The sequence below is a fragment of the Bubalus kerabau genome, chromosome 23 (assembly GCF_029407905.1).
Source record: "Bubalus kerabau isolate K-KA32 ecotype Philippines breed swamp buffalo chromosome 23, PCC_UOA_SB_1v2, whole genome shotgun sequence".
NCBI classification, from domain to species: domain Eukaryota; kingdom Metazoa; phylum Chordata; class Mammalia; order Artiodactyla; family Bovidae; genus Bubalus; species Bubalus kerabau.
Window position 1 is genome coordinate 4,767,798 of NC_073646.1, and position 23,880 is coordinate 4,791,677.

At 60.7% G+C, this 23,880-nt stretch overlaps 1 protein-coding gene across 5 annotated transcripts in view; it reads left to right on the plus strand.

The window, feature by feature from the left end:
• The window catches only part of MGRN1 (mahogunin ring finger 1), a 36,893-nt gene that overhangs the window by 10,343 nt on the left and 2,670 nt on the right, over positions 1 to 23,880 (plus strand). For 2 of the 5 annotated variants that reach the window (XR_008707387.1, XM_055561177.1), the window contains exons 2-17: positions 2,835 to 2,953; positions 4,346 to 4,434; positions 5,080 to 5,226; positions 6,202 to 6,319; positions 10,390 to 10,456; positions 10,866 to 10,915; positions 12,480 to 12,527; positions 13,819 to 13,887; positions 14,458 to 14,617; positions 16,322 to 16,431; positions 18,502 to 18,567; positions 19,966 to 20,204; positions 20,696 to 20,795; positions 20,942 to 20,987; positions 22,215 to 22,313; positions 23,742 to 23,786. Coding sequence is in view for 4 of the 5 variants with exons in the window: in XM_055561177.1 (XP_055417152.1) it covers positions 2,835 to 2,953; positions 4,346 to 4,434; positions 5,080 to 5,226; positions 6,202 to 6,319; positions 10,390 to 10,456; positions 10,866 to 10,915; positions 12,480 to 12,527; positions 13,819 to 13,887; positions 14,458 to 14,617; positions 16,322 to 16,431; positions 18,502 to 18,567; positions 19,966 to 20,204; positions 20,696 to 20,795; positions 20,942 to 20,987; positions 22,215 to 22,313; positions 23,742 to 23,782 (1,568 nt within the window). In the remaining variant the exon portion in view is untranslated. The remainder of the gene's footprint in view (positions 1 to 2,834; positions 2,954 to 4,345; positions 4,435 to 5,079; positions 5,227 to 6,201; positions 6,320 to 10,389; positions 10,457 to 10,865; positions 10,916 to 12,479; positions 12,528 to 13,818; positions 13,888 to 14,457; positions 14,618 to 16,321; positions 16,432 to 18,501; positions 18,568 to 19,965; positions 20,205 to 20,695; positions 20,796 to 20,941; positions 20,988 to 22,214; positions 22,314 to 23,741; positions 23,787 to 23,880) is intronic. The other 3 variants (XM_055561175.1, XM_055561178.1, XM_055561176.1) reach the window with 3 other exon arrangements.

Consider the following 23,880-nt stretch of genomic DNA (forward strand, 5'->3'; position numbering starts at 1 on the left):
ACCCCGTTCATCAGAGCGCCTCATGACATGATCACTTCCTGAAAGCCTCACGTCCTGACACCATCATGCTGGGGCTTGGGTTTCAACATGTGAATTCAGGGGGGGACACAAACACTCACTCTGCAGTGGGGTCTCAGACTCTGGTCTCCTGATCAACTTGGGTTTTGATAGCACTGTGGGTGCACAGCCAATGTTTTGGGGAGAACATAGAGGGGGGTGGTTTACGTTCCCGCTCTCTGCACCTCCTCGAAGATGCCTGACTGTGTGGTGTGGATCCTGCCCACCCCTTTCATTCCACTTGAGTCGGGCTCGCTCACCACGCTGACCAGCACTTTGCCTTTTGACTCTGATCCCAAGGAGATCTTTGCATGTCCTGGCACCTAGCTACTTAGCAGGGTTAGTTCGTTTAAGAAACTAAAATGTTTCCAGTTTTCTTTTGTAAATGATGGTCACACACGTGTGTACAGCCAGACGTGTGAAAGTGAATACATAATGCAGAAAGGAACCCCAGAAGCCCGCTGCCTGCCTCCATGGGTTGTCATGGAAACAGCCATGATTTTCCTCATCCTGGAAGACGATGAACATGGGTAGGCTTTACAGCTGACCTGTCCTTCCACGGCTGACGTGTGTAAAGGAAAACAGCCGCAGGCAGGGGTGCTGGGAGCCTCCCAGGAAGGCACGCTCGGTCTCTGTTTTGGTGGCTGTTTATTTTGTCACCCAGGTCACTGGGATGCCCGTAAGTAGGGCAAAGTCTGAGTCCCTCAGGCAGAGGTGGGGCGAGCCGTCCGAGGCCGACTGTCCCTCAGCCATGCAGCAGAGAGGGGGCAGAGGCGTGGATTTGTTTTAGCCATAATTTTAAAAACTATAGTTGATATCCTATAGTTGAATTTCATGAACTGTACAGCCCTTGGGGTCGCAGAGAGTCGGACATGACTGAGTGACTTTCACACATAGTTGATATAACAACAGAGGCTGGAGAGGGTGTGGAGAAAAGGGAAACTTCTTACATTGTTGGTAGGAATGCAAGAGACCTGGGTTCTATCTCTGGGTCGTGAAGATCCCCTGGAGAAGGAAATGGCAACTCAATCCAGTATTCTTGTCTGGAGACTTCTGTGGACAGAGGAGCCTGGGGGGGCTAGAGTCTACGGGATCACGAAGAGTTGAACATGACGAGTGAGCACGCACATATGATGCTCCATGAAATCAGGGGTGTTATGTTTATTTAACTTGTCACCACTGTATTCCTTTTCTCTTACTGTGGTTTGCTCTGGTTTTTGGTCCACATGTGGGCTGGGAGTACACCGTGGCCTCATACGTCCTGTCTGTGTTCTCTGCCAGCTGGAGCCACCAGGCTGGACTCCTGGTTCTGAGCCTTCCGGCCTAGGCAACCTTGGCCATGTCCCCTGTATCCAAGGCTGCGTTTCTTAGGAGGGACACTGGGATCCATGCAGAGCACCCAGCAGAGCTCGAGGGCCCACAGTTCCCTCTAGCTCACACTCCACAGGGCCCTGTGGCCACCCTGCCTATCTCTGTGCCAGAGAGAAAAGGGGGACAGTGGGCAGGTATCAGATCAGAGAGCTTGGGGGAGGTGGTACTCTCAGCGTTTCCCCCAGTGAGGCTGTGAGCTCAGTCCTTTGAAGCTGACCCATGTCCGAGGCCCCATCCATCTATTTTTATAAGAAATGTGGATTTAGTGCTTAGATACTCATGGCAACCCACTCCACTATTCTTGTCTGGAGAATCCCAGGGACAGAGGAGCCTGGTGGGCTGCCATCAGCGGGGTCACACAGAGTCAGACATGACTGAAGCGACTTAGCATGCGTGCATGCATTCTGGGGGTATATAGCCTCAGGTCTGCAGGGAGTTGGTAGGAACGAGATAACTCAGGTCCACACAGTTTAAATTGTGGTCGGTGCCGAGATAAAAAAGGTCCTTGGGGTTCAGATTTGAGGTGGAGGGGGGTGCTGACTTAGTCTGGGGGTCAGAGAAGGTGTCATTTCCTGGGGGGGTGTGTGTGTGAGTCACTCAGTCGTGTCTGACTCCTTGCGACCCCATGGACTGCAGCCTACCAGGCTCCTCTATCCACCGGATTCTCTAGGCAAGAATACGGGAGTGGGTTGCCGTTTCCTTCTCCAGGGGATCTTCCTGACCCAGGGATCGGATCCTGGTCTCCTGCACTGCAGGCAGATTCTTCACCGTCTAAGCCACCAGGGAAGCCCATTCGTTTCCTATGGCTGCTGTAATGAGGTGCCTCAGACTGGGTGATTTAAAACAGCAGAATTTATGTTCACTGCTCTGGAGGCCAGAGATCCTAAATCGAGTGTCCACAGGGTTGGTTTTTTCTGAAGGCTCTGCAGAAGGCTCCTTCCTCGTCCCCCAGCTTCCGGCAGCTCCAGGCTTCCTTGCCTTGTGGCTCCCTCGCTCCAGCCTCTGCTCCGTCCTCACAGGGCCTGCCCCGCTCTGTGTCTGTGTCCACCTCGCCCTCTTTCTCTTAGAGACCGGTGTCTCTGGGTTTAGGACCCCCGTCCTGTCTGACCTCCTCTGAACTTACTTACATCTGCACGTATCTCCATACAAGGTCAGGCACACACATGCCAGGGGTTGGGGCTGGGACATGTCCTTGCCGGGCACAGAGCTCAACCTGCTGCAGAAGGAAGTGGTGAAGGAGCGGGGCGAGTCCCTGAGCGGGGCGGGGGCGCCCGGGCCGGTGGAGGGGCCGAGGCCGTGTGTGGAGCGGCCCCTCTCAGGCGGAGCTGCTGGGCCGCGAGATGCTCCCAGTGGGCCGCGCTGGGCCTCATTGTCTACAGCCACGTCTCCTTTTTTTTTTTAACCAGGAAACTACTTCGCATCGCACTTTTTCATGGGAGGTGAGAAATTCGACACCCCTCACCCTGAAGGTTACCTCTTTGGAGAGAACATGGACCTGAACTTCCTGGGCAATCGCCCGGTCCAGGTGGGTCTCGGGGGGGCTGGGCACGTGGGCGTGTGGCAAGGCCACTGGCTCCCAGCGGGCACCAGGTCTCCCCCCTCACGGGACAGAGGTGCCGTCAAGACGTGTGCGTTAGGCCCGGGTCCCCGGAGGCCGCACGGCCGAGACTCAGAGAGTCTTATCTGAGACTCATCCCAGGCCCCACGGGTGATTGTCTTTAAAGAGAAAAAAGGAGGTCCATGTTCTGTAGAGCAGTGGGTGAGAGACAAGACCCAAACAGAAACGCAGAAAGATGGCCAGCACCATTTCTGCAAGTCCCCCACGAGCCCCCAGAGAAATGACTTCTCACGCTGTTGTCCCTTCCTTCTCCGCCCTTGGGCACCTGCCATGTGCCCAGGACTCTCCCAGGGGCTGGAGGCAGGGGACAGACCCTGCCCCGTTTAGCAGAAGGGGTGCAGACGATAAAGAAGGGAGTGTTCAGTGGATGGAGAGTAGAAAGTGAGAGAATGAGGGCTGTGGGGGGTTGCTGAGCAGGGACCTGCCCTTGGGTTTGCGTCCTGAGATGATGGTCCCCAGTACCAGCGAGGGGTCAGGCGGTGGGGCCCTCTCTCAGGAGTCGTGACTCAGCCCCTAAGGCTGCTGAGTTGTGGGCTGTTTAGCCGTGGAGCCGCCTTTGGTTGACACAGAATCTTGATTCTTTTAACTGATGGGGGGCGAGGGCCCGGGACCCGGAGCGCCGGCCCCCCACTCACAGAGCCGGCAGGCCTCCACGCCCTGCTGAGCTGCCCACCCCCGCCCCCCGCATCCATGACAGCAGGCAGGACCTGCCTCTGTGTCTGCAGCCTCAGCTCTGACCCAGGGCCTGGCCCGCAGGCCTCCTGCAGACCCGTTCTCGTATGACTTTCATCTCGAGACCACCGTAGCATCACCTGCGCTAATGCAGAAATGCTGGGTGCCTGTTACCTGACCTCCCAGTGACAGCATTTCCCAAGACTCAGTGTATTGTCACCAAGACTGACCTCACTCCCACGCCTTCCAGAGACTGCCAGTCTTACAGCACGTGTGTGTGTGTGTGTGTGTGTGTGAGAGAGAGAGAGAGAGAGAGCACGTGTCCCCACCAGAATCTGTACTGACCATTGTCCTGGCCCCAGCCCTAACCTCTGCCTGGGGGACTCAGCGGAGGGTCCTTCCTGGAACTGGGGACCCAGACACCTCGGGGTGGTTCTGGTTCCAGCTGTGCCCCGTGCTGGCCGTGTCCCCTGTGGTTTCGTCAGATGCGGATGAGGGTGGCGCTGTCCTGTGGTCAGCGTGAGGGCCCAGGGGTGACCAGGCAGGGCTGGCCGTCGCCTCGATGAAGCCCTGTTTTCTGTCCTCTGCTGAGCCCTGGACTCCCCTGCAATTCCCTTTCCCTCCTAGTTCCCTTACGTCACACCTGCGCCCCACGAGCCCGTGAAGACGCTGAGGAGCCTGGTGAACATCCGCAAAGACTCCCTCCGGCTTGTGAGGTGGGCCCCCCCACCCCGCCCGACCCCAGGGGTGCCCTATGTCTGGGAGAGAGTGGTTCCCGGCCCGCCCACCCGCGTGCAGAATCAGGCCTGGAATCCAGAGCTGCCCCGGCTGAGGATGGGGCGAGGCCACCAGGTTCAGCCTGGGGCGCTGCAGCCTGTAACCCAGAGTCTCAGCTGGCCACTGTGCCCCAGGGCTGTGGGCCAGGTCTGGGCACAGTCTTGGTTGTCACAACTGGGGCTGGTGGGGGGCGGTCCTGCTGGCCCCTGGCAAGCAGGAATCGGGGTTGCTGCTCAGCACCCCACAGCTCACAGGACACCCCCACTGCCCTGGGCAGTGCAGCCCGGATCTCAGGGGGCTTAGAAACTGCCTCCAACCTGGGAGACCAGAGACGCCTGGGCCGTCCCCAAACCACGAGGATGCATCAGCTTCCCTTTCTGGGGCAGGAGGCAAGGGAAGGGGGACCCTGTGACGCTGGGCCTCGTCGTCCAAACCCAGCATGGCCTCCACGTTCCCTGAAAGGTGGGCGCAGCCAGGCCCCTGCCTCCAGGGCCCCCGGGGAAGGGGAGTCCTGTCCCCTGCAGGGTGGGGATGCCCCAGAGGCGTGGCCGCTCACCTGCCCTGTCCCTCTGCGTCCCCCACAGGTATAAGGATGGTGCTGACAGCCCCACTGAGGACGGCGAGAAGCCCCGCGTCCTCTACAGCCTGGAGTTCACCTTCGACGCTGACGCCCGGGTGGCCATCACCGTCTACTGCCAGGCGGTGGAGGAGTTCATGAACGGGACTGCTGCGTGAGTCCCCCCGCAGTTCCAGGCCCAGGCGCTCTGCTCTGTGTCCTGTGCTTGAGCTGTCAGAGGTTTTATTTGAAATAAGGGTCCTGCTGGCCCCGAGAGTCCAAAGTCTGCAACTTCAGCAGCGCTGCCTCCAGGCGGCAGGGCCAGCAGACACATACCCACCCCCGTCCTGCTGGAGGAGTCCCCTCGGAGGCCGATGTGGTCGGGGGCAGAGTGGTCAGTGCTGACAGCCTACCTTTGAGTCCCTGATCACATAACAGCAGCCTCTCCGCCCCACCCCCACCCCAGGGCCAGTGTCAGAGCAGATGCACCGAGACCCTTGAGAGTGTCCTTTGTCATGGAGATGGAGCGAGGCCCTGGGGACCGCAGCTGTGGGTGGGGCGGAGGGAGGCAGGTGAGGGTCATGTGTGGGACCCCTGCAGAGGGGGAAGCCAGGGTTCTATTAGGATGGGAAGAGTGTGTGCTGCCTGAGCCGGCTGTTCCTTTCCTGGGAGTTTATCTGGGGAAAGTGCTTGCACACATGGTCAAGATGTTGGAATAGTAAGATGCTGGTGACTCCTGGTGTCCACCAGCGGGGGTCTGATCCTGTCAATCAGAGTAGAACAGCGGTGGAGCCCACGCAGGGTCCTGAGCACACGGCATCTGCGTCTGTGATATCTGTGGGACAGCCTCGGGCACATGAGCAGAGTGCAGGTGGACTGCAGCCTGAGTGTTAAAAAATAGTCCCTGCACCTACAGGTGTGATTATGCCTTGACATCCCCAGTGGCAGACAGAGCAGAGAAGCAGGTGGCTCAGAGCAAGCGTGAGGCGGGGACGGGGGTCACTGTGTACTTTTGTCCCCCATTCATTCAGAAAAGCACACAGACCATGAAAGCTGCCTGCAGAGGTGCAGCCCGGCCTGGGAAGGCGGCAGGTGTGGGCTCGGGGCCGGGCAGCGCGTCTCACCGTCCTTTCTCATGCGGCCCCTTCAGGTACAGCCCCAAGAGCCCAGCCCTGCAGTCGGAGACCGTCCACTACAAGCGTGGTGTGAGCCAGCAGTTCTCGCTGCCCTCCTTCAAGATCGACTTTTCGGAGTGGAAGGACGACGAGGTAACAAGCCTCCCGGCTGGGCCCCGCATTCCTGCCCTGGGAGGGGGCCCAGTGCAGTGGCCTGTTGCTCAGATTCCTCAGTGGTCGGTAAGCGTCAGCTGTGGCTGCTTACCGGGGTCTGGACCCCGCCGGGTGCCTGGACCGTGGAGCACGGTCGGTCTGGGCGTTGGCGGGACCGGAAGGTTGTGGCGGTGAGAGGCTGTGGGTGTTGGCGGGACCGGATGGTTGCGGCGGTGAGAGGCTGCATGCCAAGCCGGCCTTGAGTGCTCCCCGGGGCCGCCCCCTTTTCCTCTCTCGAGGCGTCGGAAAACCACATCCCTGGCCTGTCAACGTGTGGCCTGGCGGGTCCAAGGCGTGGACACTCGGCCTGTCCAGCGCTGCTATCCTGGGACTCTGCCCTCATCTCTCCTTTTCTGATCATTGTCTCAGCTAACACGTTCCTGAAATCGGCTCAATTTTTCTTACATGTGGGTTTTTGTTTGTTTGCTTTGGTCACGCTGTGCAGCATGTGGGATCTTGGTTTCCTGACCAGGGATCGAACCTGTGTCCCCTCCATTGGAAGTGCAGAGTCTTAACTGCTGGACCGCCAGGCAGGGCTCTTGGCACACATTTTTTACCATGATAAAATCCACACAGCATAGGCTTACGTCAGTGACAGACAGTTCACAGGGCATGACCGTGGGGCAGTTCTGGGACATTCTCATCACCTGGAGGGAAGCCCTGCACCTGCTCGCAGTCACGTCCATGCCTCCTTCTGTTACGTGTATTATTTTTAAGTGGAAATTTCATCATCATCACTGTAGCTGGGAAACGGCTCAGCTCTGCCATAAATAGAAGGTTCCAGAAGTTAGGCTGTATGGGGAACAGAGCCATGCTGTCACGTCCTGGCGTGACGTCCTTGCCTGCTGAGGGCGTGGAAGGGAGCGTTGGCAGGTGTTAGGGACGTGACAGGTACTCTGGCACCAAACCCGGGCTTCTCCTTTGTGCCGGGGTTTCTCGGCCTCGGTGCTGTTGACGTTTGGGTTCTGGTGGGGACTCCGCTCCGGGCCCCGCTCGCCGGGGGTCAGCAGCGCCCCGCTGCAGTAGCGACACACGGTGCCTCCAGACGCAGCCAGACGTGCCCTCGGCTGCGAGCACCGTGGCGTCAGGGCCCTGCCGTCCTCCCTTTTTTAAGCCATTTTCCCCCAGGTTTGCTTCTTTAAAGATTATAACAATGTTCATGTGCGCTACGTCGCTTCAGTCGTGTCTGACTCTTGGCGACCCCATGGACTGTAGCCCGCCAGGCTCCTCTGTGCATGGGATTCTCCAGACAAGAACACTGGAGTGGGTGGCCATGCCCTCCTCCAGGGGATCTTCCTGACCTAGGGATCGAACTCGCATCTCTTTACGTCTCCTGCATTGGCAGGCTGGCTCTTTACCACTAGCGCCGCCTGGGAAGCTTGTGTACAGTTGGGTGGAATTTACTGCCTTCACAGACTTGTGTGGCCGTCGTCACTGCCTTATTGGCTCCAGAACATGATTGTCACCCCCAAGAGAAACCCTGTGCCCATTAGCAGTCCCGCCTCGTTCCTCCTCCAGCCCCCAGCATCCACTCATCCACTTTCTGTCTCTTTGGATTTGTCTGTCCTGGACATTTCTTGTGAATGCAGTTGTACATGATGTGACCTTTGGTGTCTGCTTCTGTCACTCAGTGTCACGTCTTCAAGGCTCGTCCACGTGGTATGCACGTTGTGGCATATATCGGTCCTGCGTCCCTTTGTGTGCCCGCATAGCGTCCTGCTGGATGGACGCGACCTTGTTTTGTTTCTCCATTCACTGGCTGGTGATGGATATGTGGGTTGCTTCCACCTTTTGGCTGCCATGAATAATGCTGCCGTGAATGTTTGCATGCAAGTCTTTAGATGTGTGTTTTCATTTATCTTTGTTTTAGTTTGTTTTTTAAAGGCTTTTTTAGAGTGATTTTAGGTTAACAAAATTAAGAGGAAGGTATGGAGATTTCCCACGTGGCCGCCGGCCACACATGCCTGTCGTTGTGTTTTATTTCTGCACCTCGATGTGGTCTTTCCAAGTCGGTACCTATAGGTCTCCTTGTGGCTGGTGGCGCTTCTTCAAAGTTTCCCCACCAGCCCCTCGTGGGCCTCCGTTTACTTCAGTCACAGCCACGTCCCCGCCTCCCCAGCCCCTTGCCTTCCCACGTTTCCCCGTGTCCGTCTGGCCTGGGGCTTGCAGACCCTTGTCTGGTGGCTCCTCTGTGACAGCAGAGTCTAGCAGGACTGCCTCTGGTGTTAGTTGCTGCTCCAGCTCCTAACCTGGCCCCCATTTTCCCTAAGAAAGCCTCGCCCCCTGCATTAAAAATCCGCATCTCCCTGGACTTCCCTGGTGGTCCAGTGGTTAAGACTCTGTGCTTCCACCGCAGGGGGTGCGGGTTCCATCCCTGGTTGGGGAACTAAGATCCCACATGCCGTTTGGCACGACAAAAAAGCATTTTAAGAAAAGAACAATCTCCCGCAGACCCTCTGGGTGGGCGGGTGTCTCTGTCCTCTCCCTGCAGGCCTGGCTCTGGCTCTGGGTCGTGGCTCGTGCTGAGCTCTGGGGAGCAGGAGTTTCAGGGGAGGTGGTCCTTGCTCTCTGGGTGCCCATGCTCCCTGGGTCCCCCCCAGCCAGGTCCTGATGTCTCGGGCGGCGGGGTCGAGGTGCCCTGTCGTCACCGCCCCAGTCCTCGGGCTTAGCCCCGGGCCAGCCAGTGTAGTCACCCTCGGGGTTTGCAGGGTCCATTTGTTGGACAGACGTCCCATGTTGGGCGCTGCCCTGCGCTCTGGGCACTGAGTGCTCACAGGAGCACTAGGGAGGCTGCAGGGGCCTTCAAAGCCGGGTTTGTGTTGGGGCTTCTTTGTTCATAAGTGGCAGAAGCACCTCAGTCTGGCTTAAGAAAATCAGGAACCTACTGGCATCGATCATGAAAAGCTGGATGGCTGCGTGCCGGGTCCCATGTCGTCAGGACAGGTGTGCCCCTGCTGAGCTGACCACGCTCTCAGCTGGCGCCTGACACTAGGCGAGATGTGTGGTCCCAGCCTGTGTCCCAGGGTGCTCGGGGACGTGCCATCCTCCGGCCGTGGCCCGCTTGCCCTCCCAGCTCACAGTCTTTGGGTCAGGACTCGGACCAGAGGCTCGCACTGCAGAGCCAGACCCGAACCTGGCCGTGCTATCTGCCCCGTCCCAACACTGGCTCCCCCCACCCCCCTGCAGCTGGGGACCCGCCGGGCACCCCCCTGAGGCAGGCGCGTTCACTGAGTGCCTCTGCCCCGCGGGCTCCGTGTGACGCCCCGCCGGCTCTGGGTGATGCCCCACGGGCTTCATGTGATGCCCCACGGGCTCCGTGTGACGCCCCGCTGGCGCACAGATGCAGGGCCACACCGGGTGGACATGTGGGTGGAGCGTGCTCGGCAGCGGGAGGGCAGTGGGGATCGCAGGCGGGTTTAAGCTGGAGGGGAGGGACGTTGAGGGGAGCCCCTTCTGCAAGCCCAGACAGCCACACGGGCTCCTCTACTCTGCGTCCGTCTCTGCTGGGCCAGGCGGGAGCTGTTCTTCCCAAGGTTAGACACGGGGTCGCCATGGCACCCGGTGCCTGGAGGTGCACCGGGCAGGGTCAGGCAGAGGCCGGCCCACACAGCCCGGCGTCCGTGAGCAGGTCCAGGAGACGGTGCGGCCTGGCTGGGCCTCCCTGGGCGGCGGCCGCGCCATGACAACGCTGCTGTGTCAGGGCCCGCCCGCCGCAGGGGGCCGGCGCGAGCGCTTGTGTTTCCGGGACTGTCCAGGGTTGGGGGGGGCCGCACGTGGGCAGCGTGGAGGTCACGGGGCTGGGAGGGCAGGTGAGGACATTCTGGAAAAGGTGGCACAGACGTGCCCCGTGGCCCCAAGTTACGCGCAGAGCACAGGTGCGCCCTTTTACTCCATTTCCCGCAGAGAAGAACAGGCGTCTGCGTGCTTTGGCCCCACCGCCACAACGCCCCCACTCAGGGCACCCACTCCTCCAGCTTTCTCTGACCACTGTTCCCTCCTTCCCTCCTCAGCTGAACTTTGACCTGGACCGGGGCGTGTTTCCAGTGGTCATCCAGGCCGTGGTGGATGAGGGGGACGGTGAGTGGCATCTCCCCTCAACACCCTTTCCAGGCACGAGGACCTTCTCACCCCATCCGTCGGGGGCGGGGGGGTTCAATCCAGAGACAGTGCCCATGTGGCTTAGCAGGCTGAGGGTTCCAGGTGCCCCGTTGCCTGTGGGCGGTGCCGACCCCGCTCCCCCGGTGTGGAGCCCAAGGCAGACAGGCCAGCGGCCCTGGCGTCCACCCTGCGGGGGAGCTGCAAAGGCCGTCAGCACCCAGACCGTGCCGACCGCCACCTCCCGCTGCTGTGGGCCGCGGGGTCCCCGGTGGGGCGGGCTCCACGTGCAGGCTGCGAGCTGGGGAAGCACCATCTGGAGAGAAGAAGCCCAGGGCTGGGGCTCGGGCGGCGGAGGCCGGCTCTGACCACCCTTCTCTCTCCCGGGCAGTCGTGGAAGTGACCGGCCATGCCCACGTGCTCTTGGCCGCCTTTGAAAAGGTAAGTCCCGTCCTGCTCCTCACTGCCCTGCTGACCTCTCTTTACTGTCGTGTCCTGCACACAGTAGGTGCCCAGTGAATGCTGGTGGGGTGGCCGAGGGTCTGTTGTCTGCCTGGCATGGCCCTAGATGTGAGGCTTACGCCCTCCTGGGGGCCCTGAGTTGGGGGTGCCCCACATAGAAAGAGACCATTTACACAGAAGGATTCACTTACTGGCGTTACACATGTTTGAGCTTAGGTGTTTGCCGCTTTCTTCCCACCCAGACCTGAGTCCAGGCCCTGGCTGTTCACGTGTTTAGTGTGTGGTGGGGGTACGTATTACGGTCACCTTCACCGCCGACTCTGCACGAGGGAGTCTCGGGGTCTCAGGATGGTCCTCTCGCTGGCTCTGTTGTTCCTGGGGGCCAGGCAGTTCTGTGTATCCATGCACACAGTGAGTGAGGGCTTGGCGGTGTTGTGACAGGGTGCCTGCTCACCGAGAGCTGTGCTGGAAGTCGTGGGGCGTGGCCCGTTTGCAGAGGCCACGGCCGACCCCCACCTCCTGTGGACATCGGCCAGCACCGGGCAGATTTCAGCATCAGCCTGTGGCCCAGGTGGCTGAGGAGCAGGACCCGACGAGGACACTGGGCTCAGACCTGCACGTCCTGTGGGACCCTGGCTCCCTCAGCTGTGTGTCCAGCCCTGAGAGCCTCCTGTGTAAGCCGGGCTCCTCCCTGTGATCCGGGCCTTTCCTGTTGCCCCCGGAGAGTCAGTCAGCCAGCCTGAGGCCCCTCTAGTGAGGGGCAGGGGCAGCCCTCTCCCTCTCTGGGCCCCCCGGCTACACTCCCCCGGCTGGCCTGGTCGGAAGGGACGGTGACTGTTTCCCCATCTGTGTGCTCTGGCCGGCGATGGGCAGTCGCTGGCAGACGTTCCGTTCTGTGCTTTGCTTTTAGAGCCCCGTGAGAAATGGCCTTATTTTTGGGGTGCAGTGTACTAGAAACTTCGCTCAGAACCTGCCAGGCTTACAGAAAAGTCCGGGTGCTGGTCTCGGTGGACTCAGAAGGGGTGTTTGGGGAGCAGGAGCTCAGATCAGGTTCTGTGATTGATTAACCGTGGGCTCGGAGCAATGTGGCTCCCCAGATCCCGCCCGACCCGCTTGTCCTCATGGTTCTGAGCGTCGGGCTTCCCTGCTGGTGCGGGCATGTGACGCCTTCGGGCTGTCCTCGCGATTAGACCAGGTTTCTGAGGGCTGGAGCCACCCGTCTTAGTTCTTGCTGTCCAAGTGCTGCTTCTCGCCCTAGGGAGGCACCATCGTCGGGACTAGGCTGATGGTGGTGAACTTGAGCCTACTGGAGAACTTAACTACCCAGGGAGAGCTGGGTTTTGTAGATCAGGGTGGAACCCAGGTGGCAGTATATTTAGAAGATTGTCTGAGTAGTTTCGAAGCCAGGTCAGAGGGTTGATTTGAGGATCCCTGGCCTGGCTCTTGAGTCTTCATGGGGTCCTTTTTTCACCCGGGGACGTGGGTTGACTGAGGGTGGGCCTGAGCACGGCCGGGTTAACGTCTGGGTCTTTCTCCCCCACAGCATGTGGACGGCAGCTTCTCCGTGAAGCCTTTAAAGCAGAAGCAAATCGTAAGTCCGTCAGAGGGAGCACTGGGAGCTCTTTTGATTTGAGACTTGTGCACACACGTGACCCTGTGGTCTCTGTGGGTTATTCTGCGAGGCCACCATGGCTGCTGCGGAATTAGCTGGTGACACGGCTGCAGTGGGCCCCGGGCTCCAGAAGGTCAGGGTCAGAGTCACTGGGTGTGTCTGCGTGTACTGCGTACCCACCACATACCTGCATTGACCACTGTAGTCCTGAGTCTTGTCCAGCTTAAACTTAGCGTTGTGTAAATGTTAGCTGAACATGTGAGTGGACAGAAGGAAAGCAGGGAGGGAGGGAGGGAAGGAAGGAAGAAGTTAGGAAAGAAACACTGCAGTTTTCCTCCTTCATCCTTCCAACTTGCTGACATGACCTCCATGTTGAATAAAGACTTGAATTGACTTGATCCATATTTAAGGCAAGGATGGAATCTCTTGGAACCCATGGGAGCTGTAGACCAGTACGGCCTCTCTTTGGAGTCAGCAACTCCATTTTCCAGCCCCAGGAAGAATTACCCCTGGTGGTCTCCTGCTTCAGTACGTCCTGTGAGGATTTAGAGGCCGGGGCCCCCTGAGCCAAGCCTAGAGGCTGGTTTAACCATGGCCCCGCTGGGGTCTTTCTCCAGAGCTGTGGTGATCAGGTTGTCCTTGTGCACCTCTGCTCACATGTCAGCCACGGCCCGGGGCTGGCAGTGGTCAGTTTTTTAAGAGAGGGCTTGAGAGAACCCTGGGAGGGCCAACGCCTGGAGGTGGCTGGAGGGCAGGAGACCCCAGTGGTGGTCCAGGCACGGGTTTCAGGAGAGCTGACTGGCACACCATGGCTCTCAGGAGGGTCTTGGTTGTCCCTGTGGTGGGAAATGCAGCAACTCAGGGCACTTTGAAACGTAGTCAGCTCAAGGCCTGACTCTGGTCCGTCTTGGAGCAGGGAGGGTGACAGGAGGGTCTGGAGTCGTTTTCCTGTGGGGTTGGGCCTGATAAGGTGAGCAGAAGGTGTGGTCACCGGCCCCAGTAGAGCTTGGCTCCATGCCCTCCGGGCTGCTCAGGGCCTGGCGAGCCCAGTGTCCATGCTTCCGGTGGGCACCTCGCCCTGCCCGTCTCCAGCAGTATCTGCTCCCTGCTGGGGCGGGGGTGGGGGTGGGGGTGGGGGGTGAGCTGGACAGAGTAGACGCCCAGGCCTGCCCCCAGGACCCGAGCCCGGCCCCTGGGAGGGGGTGTCGGGCCGGGGGTTGCAGAGGAGCTCTTGTGGGGGCGAGTGCCCAGAGGCCGCTCTGCCCTGCAGGTGGACCGGGTTAGCTACTTGCTGCAGGAGATCTACGGCATCGAGAACAAGAACAACCAGGAGACCAAGGTGCGTGCTCGCGACCCCGCAGGCGGGCCAGGCCACGTGCCCTCCGTGCTCCGCTGGCTGCTAGGAGGTGGTGACCTGCCTGGGTCCCCCATCCTGGCCAGGGCCCTGACATGCCTTCCCCTGGAGGCCCCAGGACCCCAGGCTCCATCACTTTTCCTTCATTCTTGAGTTATCAGAGTCTGTGGGACGTTTTGTCCTTTTTCCAGCAAATGTGCTGCCTCCTTCCCATCACTGGGCTCCGGCTGTCAGGGCAGTCTGGGATGCCGGGCCTGCTCCTGCCCCCATGCCTTGCCCAAGTGGCCCTGGCCTTTCCCCCCCACGGCAGTGGCTCAGCTTGCAGTGCGACATCCGTGAGGGGAGCCTGGCGGCCCACAGAGCCCGGGTGTGGGGGCACAGACCCCCTTAATTGTGGGGAACAGGAAACTGAGTCCTCTCGATTTAGGGGGTGGATGGGGGGGCGCCCTGCTCCTCGGTGACCTTCCTCTGCCCCCAAGGGCTTCCCTTGGCCCCCATAGCCCCTGACCTCTGGCCTCAGGAGCCACTGACCCTGGGTGCCTCGTGTCCCCCCAGCCCTCAGACGAGGAGAACAGCGACAACAGCAACGAGTGCGTGGTGTGCCTGTCTGACCTGCGGGACACGCTGATCCTGCCCTGCCGCCACCTCTGCCTCTGCAACTCCTGTGCGGACACGCTGCGCTACCAGGCCAGCAACTGCCCCATCTGCCGGCTGCGTGAGTGGGGCGGGTGGTGGAGGGGGGCACAGGCAGGGCCCCCGTGGTCACGGCCGGCACCTCCAGGCAGGTCAGACCCGGTCCAGGAGGGACTGGCGGCCAGGGTGTGCAGGGAGCTGCCCAGACGCGATCAGCGACTCAGCTTCTGAAGGAGTGTGTGGGACAGACTCGGAGCAGTTCAGTTCAGTTCAGCCGCTTAGTCGTGTCCGACTCTTTGCGACCCCCATGGACCGCAGCACGCCAGGCCTCCGTCACCAACTCCTGGAGCTTATTCAAACTTATGTCCATCGAGTTGGTGATGGCATCCAACCATCTCATCCTCTGTCCTTTTTTCCGCCGTCAATCTTTCCCAGCATCAGGGTCTTTTCAAATGCATCTGATAAGACATGACAATAAAGTGGAAAATGTGCTGAGTGTAAACGATCATGGAGTTTAGTTTGGTTTCCTGGAGCATCTGGAGGAAGTTGTCATATCAGGCTGAATTCTGAGTAAAACATCCATCCTCCAGCAGAGAAGGAACGTCCTCAGGGGGTGGGTCCTGCTGGTGTCTCTGTGGTCCTGGCCGGGTCCCAGTGGATGCTGGGTGTGGGCAGCGAGGGCGCCCTCATGTGGCCGCTGCGGGACATTCTCTCTGAATAAATAAAGGATGGCTTTTTTTTTTTTCCAGTCATAGGGGGCTGTCAGGTGCATTGTTGCTTTCAGAAGCAATGCATTGGTAGATTTGAAATTTGGGTCGTAAAAGCATGTTTTTATTGCTGTGTTTAGTTCTTTGGACAGTGACTGTTCACTGTAAAGCTCTTTTGATGGATGGTTTACAGCTACGTTAAAATCATGCTTCAGAGCAGTTAATCAATATTCATGGCCTTGGGAAACCCTGGCAGAGAAAAAGAAAGTGTGATTTACAAATAGCAAAGCTCAGGGAGTTCCCTGGTAGCCTAGTGGTTAGAGCTGCAGGCTTTCACTGCTGTGACCCAGGTTTAATCCCTGGTGGGGACTGAGATCCTACAAGCTGGTCCCCTGAAGCCTAATAAAAAACCCAAAAAGTCCAGGGGTTTTTTTGTTTTTTGTGTTTTTTTTTTAATGCAAATTGGTCTTTGTAACTAAGTGCTTTTTGCCCTATGAATAGCATATTCAAAAACCTAACTTACATTCAGTATCAATAACATGTCATTTTACTTTGTTTCCCAATTGAATTTACTTTTGTTTTTAGTGAATTGCGTTCCAGCTTAAAGGCGTTCAGTTGTTTGTATATACAGTCAGGAGACCAAGGCAGGGCATTTTGAAGGCTTTTGTTGTGATTAAACCGTTTGTTTCGTTTTCAATAACAAGTATTATTTCATGACTACCGTACTTTTCACAAAACAAATTCTTCATCCACCTGAAAACTAAAATAGAATGGTGGTCATCTGTTTCATCGGCTGTATTGGACTGACTGAAACTCCTCGTGTCTGAGAATCATGGTCCTTAGGAATTCATTCTTATATTCGATTCCAAGAAGGTGGCATGTTTCCCTGGAGCCTCTGGCTTTCTACGGGGAGGAATCTACTTATATTCTTTCCCTTCTTCTTTTTTTTTTTCTCCTTTAACCTTAACCCGGGCCTCTTCTGGGATCACTGCAGGGTGCGTGGTCCTCAGGGTCAGCGAAACTCGGCAGGGTCTCAGGGTGCCGCCCCCACCTGACCTGAACCCATCCCTTCCCCGCAGCGTTCCGGGCTCTTCTGCAGATCCGGGCGGTGCGCAAGAAGCCGGGGGCCCTGTCCCCCATCTCCTTCAGCCCCGTTTTGGCCCAGAGCATGGACCACGACGAGCATTCTGTGAGTGCATCTTCCTTTCTGTGTCGGAGCTGGAGAGGGTGGAGCTGGAGCGGGCAGGGTGGGGCCTGGGAGAAGCCCCGCCCACTGTAAGGCCCCGCCCTCACGTTCCGACAGCGAGGACAGTGGGGCTGGTGGGTCAGCAGGGGACTGCCCAGGCTCTGCCCTTAGGGCTGTGCCCTGCCAGCTTTCGGGGCCCCTGGCTCACCTGCCTGGTCCCAGGGGGCAGCTGTGAGGCTGAGTGGGGGGGTCGGCCCCGGCCCTGGCCCCGTGAGCGCCGGCTGCCCCGAGGACATTGCTTCTTCCAATAGCAAGGTTCTGAGATGCAGGTGATCTTTGGCTGAGTCTGAGTCGTGGTGTCGGTCACCTCTGCTCCGTCACACCAGACAGCCAGGGGCATTGTGTGCTCTTAGGAAGAGAATTCTCTCCAAAGGGTGGCAGTGGCGTGTCCTCGCCTGCTCCCTGCCCTCCCAGCCCCTGCCCAGGCACACAGGAGGGCACCTGCAGCCGTCCGCTGGACCTGCTCCCAAGGAACCGTGGGTCAGACCTTGCTGCAGCGGATGAGGGGAGTTAGATCAGGCTTCAGGGACCTCGAGAGACGGGGAGGGAGACAGACACAAACGCAGACATCGGCGGATGGGGATGAAGGTTGACAGGACGGTGCTGAGAGAAGGGCAGGAGGAGAAGCAGAAGGAATATGGAGAGACGGGGCAGGGGTTCGGGGGTCGCCGAGGTGGGCAGAAGGGCAGAAGATGGAGGATGGACGTGGGGCAGGCCCGGCTCTCGGATCCCCGCTGGCTTCGAGCGTTGTCGGCCTGTGAGCCTGTTTTCTTGGCTCTCGATTGAGTTGTTTGGATCCCGTGATTCTCAGAGGCCCTGCCAACGCTCTAAAAGGGAGACGAGCCAACACTGCCCAGCCTGGCATCCCCACAGACGGTGCCTGCCCTGGGCCAGCAGGTGTGATGAGTTCTGCCCCAGTGTTTGAGAACTGGGCCAGTGTTTAAGTCTGAGAATCCTCCCAGAGACTCAGCTTTCTGGCTTCTCTTTCAGTATCTGAAGGTGCTGTGTGCCCCTGGATGAAGGGCAAGGATGCCCCATGTGGGGGGTACCCATCTCCCCACTTCTCCTGAGCCAGCCACACTGTTTATCCTGCGAGGCCTGTGGGCACCAGGGCTTCTAGCTCTGAAACCAGGCCCTCGGTCGTTTACCGGTGGACTTTCTTTCAGAGCAGTGAGCACTTTCTCCAGCGCTGCCCATGTTTCTGGTGGAGAGAACTGTGCTGGGGTTCCCACCCCGAGGCAGGAGTCTGGCTGCTCCACGGAGGGTGGGCTCGGGCAGTGGGTTCTTACTGCCACCGCTCCCAGTTTCTGCCCTGGTGTCCGAGGGTCAGGTGGGACCCTCCCGTGTTTGTCCCTCTCGTCTGGAGGGCTGAGGCGCCTCCCACAGTGCAGGGCAGCCCGGGGCACGGATGGTTAACGTCGCACACTCCCGAGGGCCAGTGCCACCCTCTCTGGAGGTTATGATCCCAAGTAAGTGGCCCTCGTTCTCCACCACATTCCCTGCAGGAGCAGTTTCCACGAAGCACCAGAGCCCACGTGAGCCATTTTCTGCGGTGAATCTTAAGATCAGCACCAAATGGGAGCGATCAGGGGTTTTAACTCCATCTTTAGGAGTCAGGCTTGGCAATGAGTCGACCAGGCTGTGTTGGGGCCTCCAGGTCCCTTCTCTGTGCCCATCTGGGCCCCTTCGTGGGGCGTGCTTGGCCACTGTTATGCCCGCCCCAGCCAGGACCTGCTGCTCAGCTAGGGGTGGGGGGTAGCCCAGACCAGGAGTGGCCGCTGGGGACAGGGACTGGCTCCTCCAGTGCCAATAGGACGCAGAGGCCCAGCCTACCCAGGCCCCGAGGTAGAACCTGTGCTCGGCCAGCTCCCCGTGGCTCAGAGGCTGGTAGAGTTTGCAAAGCGCTGGCTCCCGGCCTGCCCGGAGGCCAGAAGGCCAGGGAGACCCCGTCCAGCCCGCTTGGCGCCGCACGGGGGGTGGCAGCGGTAAAACCTATGATTTTTATCTTGACAGTGTCCCTTTAAAAAATCAAAGTCGCACCCCGCCTCACTGGCCAGCAAGAAACCTAAAGGGGAAACAGTAAGTGTGTCTGGCCCCGTGGCTTCGTCTCTGCCCCGTGCCCCGATGACTGCAGTGACGGGAGCGGGCATGCACTTTCACCCAGGCCAGTGTGTCCAGTTCCTTTAACCTGTCAGACCCACTCTCCCCAGTCCCGGCGTGCCCGCCCAGGAAGGGAGTTTTGTGGAACAAGCAGAACACAAGGTCTGTCGGCACGAAGCCCCGGCACCCCTCTCGCCAGCTCTGCTTCCTCCCGAGTGTTCTGTTTCCCTTTTTTTTCTTGCTGGCAGTGGAATGACGTCGGAGGTGGAACTAAGGCTGCCGCTCTTGTTGCAAACGTCCCTCACGCTTGCTCGCCCTGCACCCCTGCCCTGCGGGCCGACACTCATATTTCTCTCGTTTTCCCTGCATCTCGGGGTGGGGGCAGGCAGGGGCCAGCTAGTGAGTAGCTGCCGGGCCGGGCCTCTGCCTGGACCCCCCTTGGTAAAAGGCAGAGAGTCGGGGTCCCCAAGGGTCAGCTTAGACACAGAGATTGCCTTTTCTTCCCCCTGTTCCAAGGGGCGAGGGAGATCAGAGTAATAACATGAACCTGCAGGCAGCCTGGGAGCAGATGCAGGCGCCGTGGTCCCAGGTGGCCCAGAGGTACCGGCTGAGGACAGGAAGCCCCAGCCGGCCCCTCTGCCCGCCCGGCCCCCAGGGTCACCCTGTCACCTCCTGCAGGCCAGCGGGGCAGGCAGGGCTTCCGAGGAGAGCGCGCTGCCCTTCACCTCGCTCACAAGCTGATGGCAGGTGGCCGTCCCACCCGCGGCCCTGGTGGCCCAACTAACACCCTTGGTGCCTGGCCTCCCGCTCCCTTCGCCTTTAGCCCTGAACTTAGCCCGTTGGGTGGATCCTCCCTGCGTGGGCAGTACCAGTCTTGGGCCCATTAGACTCCCGGGAGCCCGTGTCGGCCCAGCAGTGCTTGCGCAGCCCCAGAGGGTCTCCAGGCCCGACCCCTGTGTCGGGCGGGTCCTCTTGGCCTGGACCGCGTGCTCCCAGCGGCTTCTCCCATGGCTTTGCTGCCCTCCTGCTCCGGCCCTTCCTCTTACTAACTGCGCCCCCCCACTCTCTGTGCCCACCGGGCAGGAGCAGAAAGCCAGGCAGCGGCTGGCTGAGGCCGGGGCGGGCGGCCTTCTGGACGCCTTCTCTGCCTCCATCCTGGGCGCCACACGGACGGACACTTGGATGTCCAGGGCCGTGGCTGATGGCCGAGGCCTCCCTGGGCAGGGGTGCCCCCCGAGGGCGGGGGATGAGACCCTGGAAGGTGGAGTGGACAGGGGACGTCAGAAAGCAGGCTCTGGGGAGCAGACCGTCTTGGGGGCGCCGTGGGCAGTGGGCGGGCGCCTAGCCGGCTGGCCCCTCACCCCCCTCCGTCCGCAGAGCGCCGACAGCATCCCGCCCGGCTACGAGCCCGTCTCCTTGCTTGAGGCACTCAACGGCCTTCGGGCGGTGCCCCCTGCCATCCCCCCAGCCGTCCCCACGGCTCCCCTCTATGAGGAGATCACCTACTCGGGCGTCTCAGATGGCCTGTCGCAGGCCAGCTGTCCACTTGCCGGGATCGATCGGATGGTGGAAAGTAGCCTGCAGAAGGGCAAGCCCCGGAACAAGTCCCCCGACAGGTGAGCCCGGCACCGGCAGCCCCCTGCGGCAGCGTGCAGCCCTGCCAGCTGCACCTCCCCCACCCCGTCCGCCCCCCATGAGCTGGGGGCCACGTGCCTGGGGTCTGGCCACAGGTCAGTCATGAGTCCTCCGGGCCGCCGTTGGAGGTGCTGGTGACCAGCCCTGCTGGGCTGTTTTTCTCAGACACTCACGGGGTTTCTAGAACAGTATAAAGGAGGCACAGGTTCTGTAGAACTCCCACGGCCTCGCCGCCTTCTGCGTGTTAGAGTGGCTCCAAAGATGGGGAGGCCCCGGGCTTGTCCTTTCGCCACCTGCGCTCCCCCCGGGCTTTGCCACTGCGGCTCCCTTCCCTTCTGTGAGGGCCCTGGGGGCCTCCTGCCACACACTCCTTGGCCTGGTGCACCTGTGCTGGCCCCTCCCCGGGTTTTGGGGCCCCTGGGGCTGGCTTGGTTGAGCTCACCCGCCTGTCCTCTGCCTGCTCTGTCCCCAGCACCCTCCGGTCCCCGTCGTCCCCCATCCACGAGGAGGATGACTCAGAGGCTCTGCCCGCGCTGGGTGGGGCGGGGCTGGCGCTGAGCAGCTCCCCCGAGGTGAGGCCCCCTCCCTGTCCGTCTGTCCCCGCCTCCTGCCTTTTGGCCTCCCAGCCCCCACTGCTGGTGGGTGAAGGCCGTGGGGGCCCCCGTGTCCAGGGCCCGGATGTCAGCACCAGGGTCCAAGCACGTCTCTTGTGTCTTAGAGCTTCATGACGGAGACAGTGGATGAGACTTCGTCGCTGAAGCAAGGTGAGTGCTCCCCGGCCTGAGCCCTGCCATGCTCCGCCCCTGCTCCTCTGAGGGTTCTCTGAGCCGTGCTGGCCGACCACACGCCGCGGTTCCTGCACGTCTCCCGGAGGACAGCCCTTGGCCACCCGGTTTCCCTCCTTGCCTGTCCTTTAGTGGCAACAGCCGTTTGTTCTCTTCCCCCCTGGACGGTTCTGCTCCGGTTGGTGCCCCATGCTCTTGGCCTGGGGCTCTGCCTGTCCCACCACGGCGGGGTCCCACCGGGGCCTCTGGGACTCGGGCCTGGTGTGGCCAATGGCCGGAGGGCGTGCACAGCTCAGCCAGCCCCTCCCCTGTGTGTCCCCCGTCCAGGGGTCCTGGCACCCTTCCTGAGCAGAGGGTTTCATTAGCACTCGGTGGCCCCTGGGGTCCAGTCCTGGCTACCGCTGCCAGGCACTGGCTCTGGGTGGGGCGGGGACCCCCCAAGCCACGGCGGGGCCTCAAGGGAGGTGATGCGACGTGGAGACGCCATCCCTCTGCCGTCCCGGTGGTGCCTCCCCGCATTAGACAGGGAGACAGAGGCTCACCAGGCTTGGTGTTGGGGGAGGCCCAGGTGTGGTCAAGATCCCCCGAGCACCCTGCCGTCTCTGGCGTCATGAGCCCTCCCAGCTGCATGGCCCCTGGCCCCAAGAGTCACGGGGTGACCACGGCCTGCAGGCCCGTTGGGGTGTCCCCCTGGGAGTCCAGTGCTGTTGCTTCCTGCTCACCGTGCAGGCAGGCCCCTCTGCCCCTCAGGCCTCAGCTTCACCCTCTGGTGGCGGCAGCTCCTTCCTGCCTGCACACTGCGCCAGGACCGGGGGCCTCCAGGGCCCTGTCGCGGGATGTAGGCTCCTCTGAGGGCCCCAGAAGTGCAGGGCAGGTCCCAGCTGAGGTCTGACATGTAAAGAGGAGGATCCACCCCCCATGTGAACGCCCTGCTGTGGGCCTGGAGCTGTGTGCCCACCTGCCCGTTCTGGAAGACAGCAGATGTTCTTTTCAATACGGGCATGGGATGTCTTTCTAATAAAAACAAAACAGAGCCCCATGCTGGGAGGGGTGTGGGGAGCAGGAGAAAAGGAAAAAGGAAGAAAATATAATAGACCGTCTGCCTCAGTCCCAGGAGAACGGGGGAGTCAGGGTAGGGCCTGGGCTCGGGGGGACGGCTGGACCACCTCCTGCCTGCAGGCCCCCCACCTGCCCCATCCCCCGCAGGGAGCCGCGTGCCATCCATCGAGAATGTCCTGCAGGACGGCAGCCCCGAGCCCTGCGGCCGCAGCCAGCCTAGTGCACCTGCCGACGTCTACCTGCCAGGTAAGGACGGCACACCTGAGGTTCTGGAGTCGAGACGAGCAGCCTCATTGCCCTCAGAGCCTGGTTCCCTCCTGGTGGCGGGGAAGACCTTCCTCTCTGCCCCCGCCTGCCCCGGGAGCCACACCACCTTGAACTATGGCCGGGCACTGGGGGGCTGAGACGGGCTTCAGTGTGGAAGGGTCTCTTGTCCCTGGGCTTCTGGTTGAGCAGCAGAGCCTGTGCAAACAGGGGGCTTGGAGGTCGGGGTCTGGCGTGAGGAAGCAGGGCAGCAGGTGGCTCACTGGCAGACACAGGCCCCCCCAGAGGAACCCACCGGCAAAGCTCTGTTAGAGCGACTCGGGACTCCAGAGAACCTGGTGTTTCCTGAGGATGAAAACCTGGTCAGGTGGGGTGGGGTGGAGGGGTCAGGAGAGGCTCCACTTCCCGGAGCCTTGAGCGAATCCTGATGCTGCCGACGGCCTCTCGCCCTGGCCCCTGGGTGCCACTGGGGGGCACCCCGAGCACACTCAGCCAGTACAGGGCCGCCCCCCCCACTTCTCACCCCTCGAGCGGCCCACAGAGCGTCCAGGCATCTGCAGGGCTGGACCAGCCCATCAGTGGGCCCGGGACCTCTGGCGGTCGGGACCCCCAGCGTGTCTCAGACCTCCTATGGATCTTGGCCAGCTGCGGGGTGGGGAGAGTGGCAGAGGCCACTGGTTGGCCCTGGTGTGCGTTTGGACAGTGGGGTGGGCTTGGTTCTAGATGCCAGAGTGGAGTGGGGGCCACGCTGGGCTGTCCTGCACCCGCTTCCCCCCAGCTTGGCTGCCTGCTCCTGGGGGCGGGCCGGGGCCCTCAGGGACCCACTGCCTCTGTGACCCCCCACCCCCATGCCGCCACCTCTGTCCCCTAGGCTTCCTCCTTCAGCAGAGACCCTGAGCATCTCCCGCGGCACTGTGTGGCTTTAAGAACGCAGGCCCCCACACGTTGGGTGTGCCTTCTTTTCAGCAACTGCACGGTGTCCTCTGGGTGGAGGGAGCGTGATTTAATGGATCTTAGTGTAACCTGCCAGATGGGATAAAGGGGGGGCGGGCAAATCCGTAAAACGGAGAGACCCATGATGCCCAGTGCCCCAGCAGCCCCGCGGGCTGGAGGCCCTTGCTGGGCCCCGCCGCGCCCAGCCCCTCGTCCCTGCCGGCTGCCCGTGTCCTTCCCCGGCCTGGCGTCCTCTGCCTTAGCACCAGGCCCGGGCACGCTCTCGGGAAAGGCACTCGGCACCCCTCTTGTGCGTCAGCCTGTCTGTGTGTGTGTGGCGTTTGTTCCTATCACACCCTGCCCCCGCGCCTGCACCTCAGTCCACCGCCGGCGCTTCTGCCGGCGCCTCTGCCTGGAGCGTGCGGCCCCTCTGAGTGCCCTGCTAACTGAGCTTCCATCTCTCTCCTCCTCTGGCAGCCCTGGGGCCCGGCTCCTGCTCCGCTGGTTTAGAGGAGTAAGCCGGTACGTGACGCCTTCGCACACGGGGCGGGGGGCTGCTTCCCCATATAGGGAAGTCTTCTCTGGAGCCCTGGATTCTGAATCCAGAGGCTTCTGA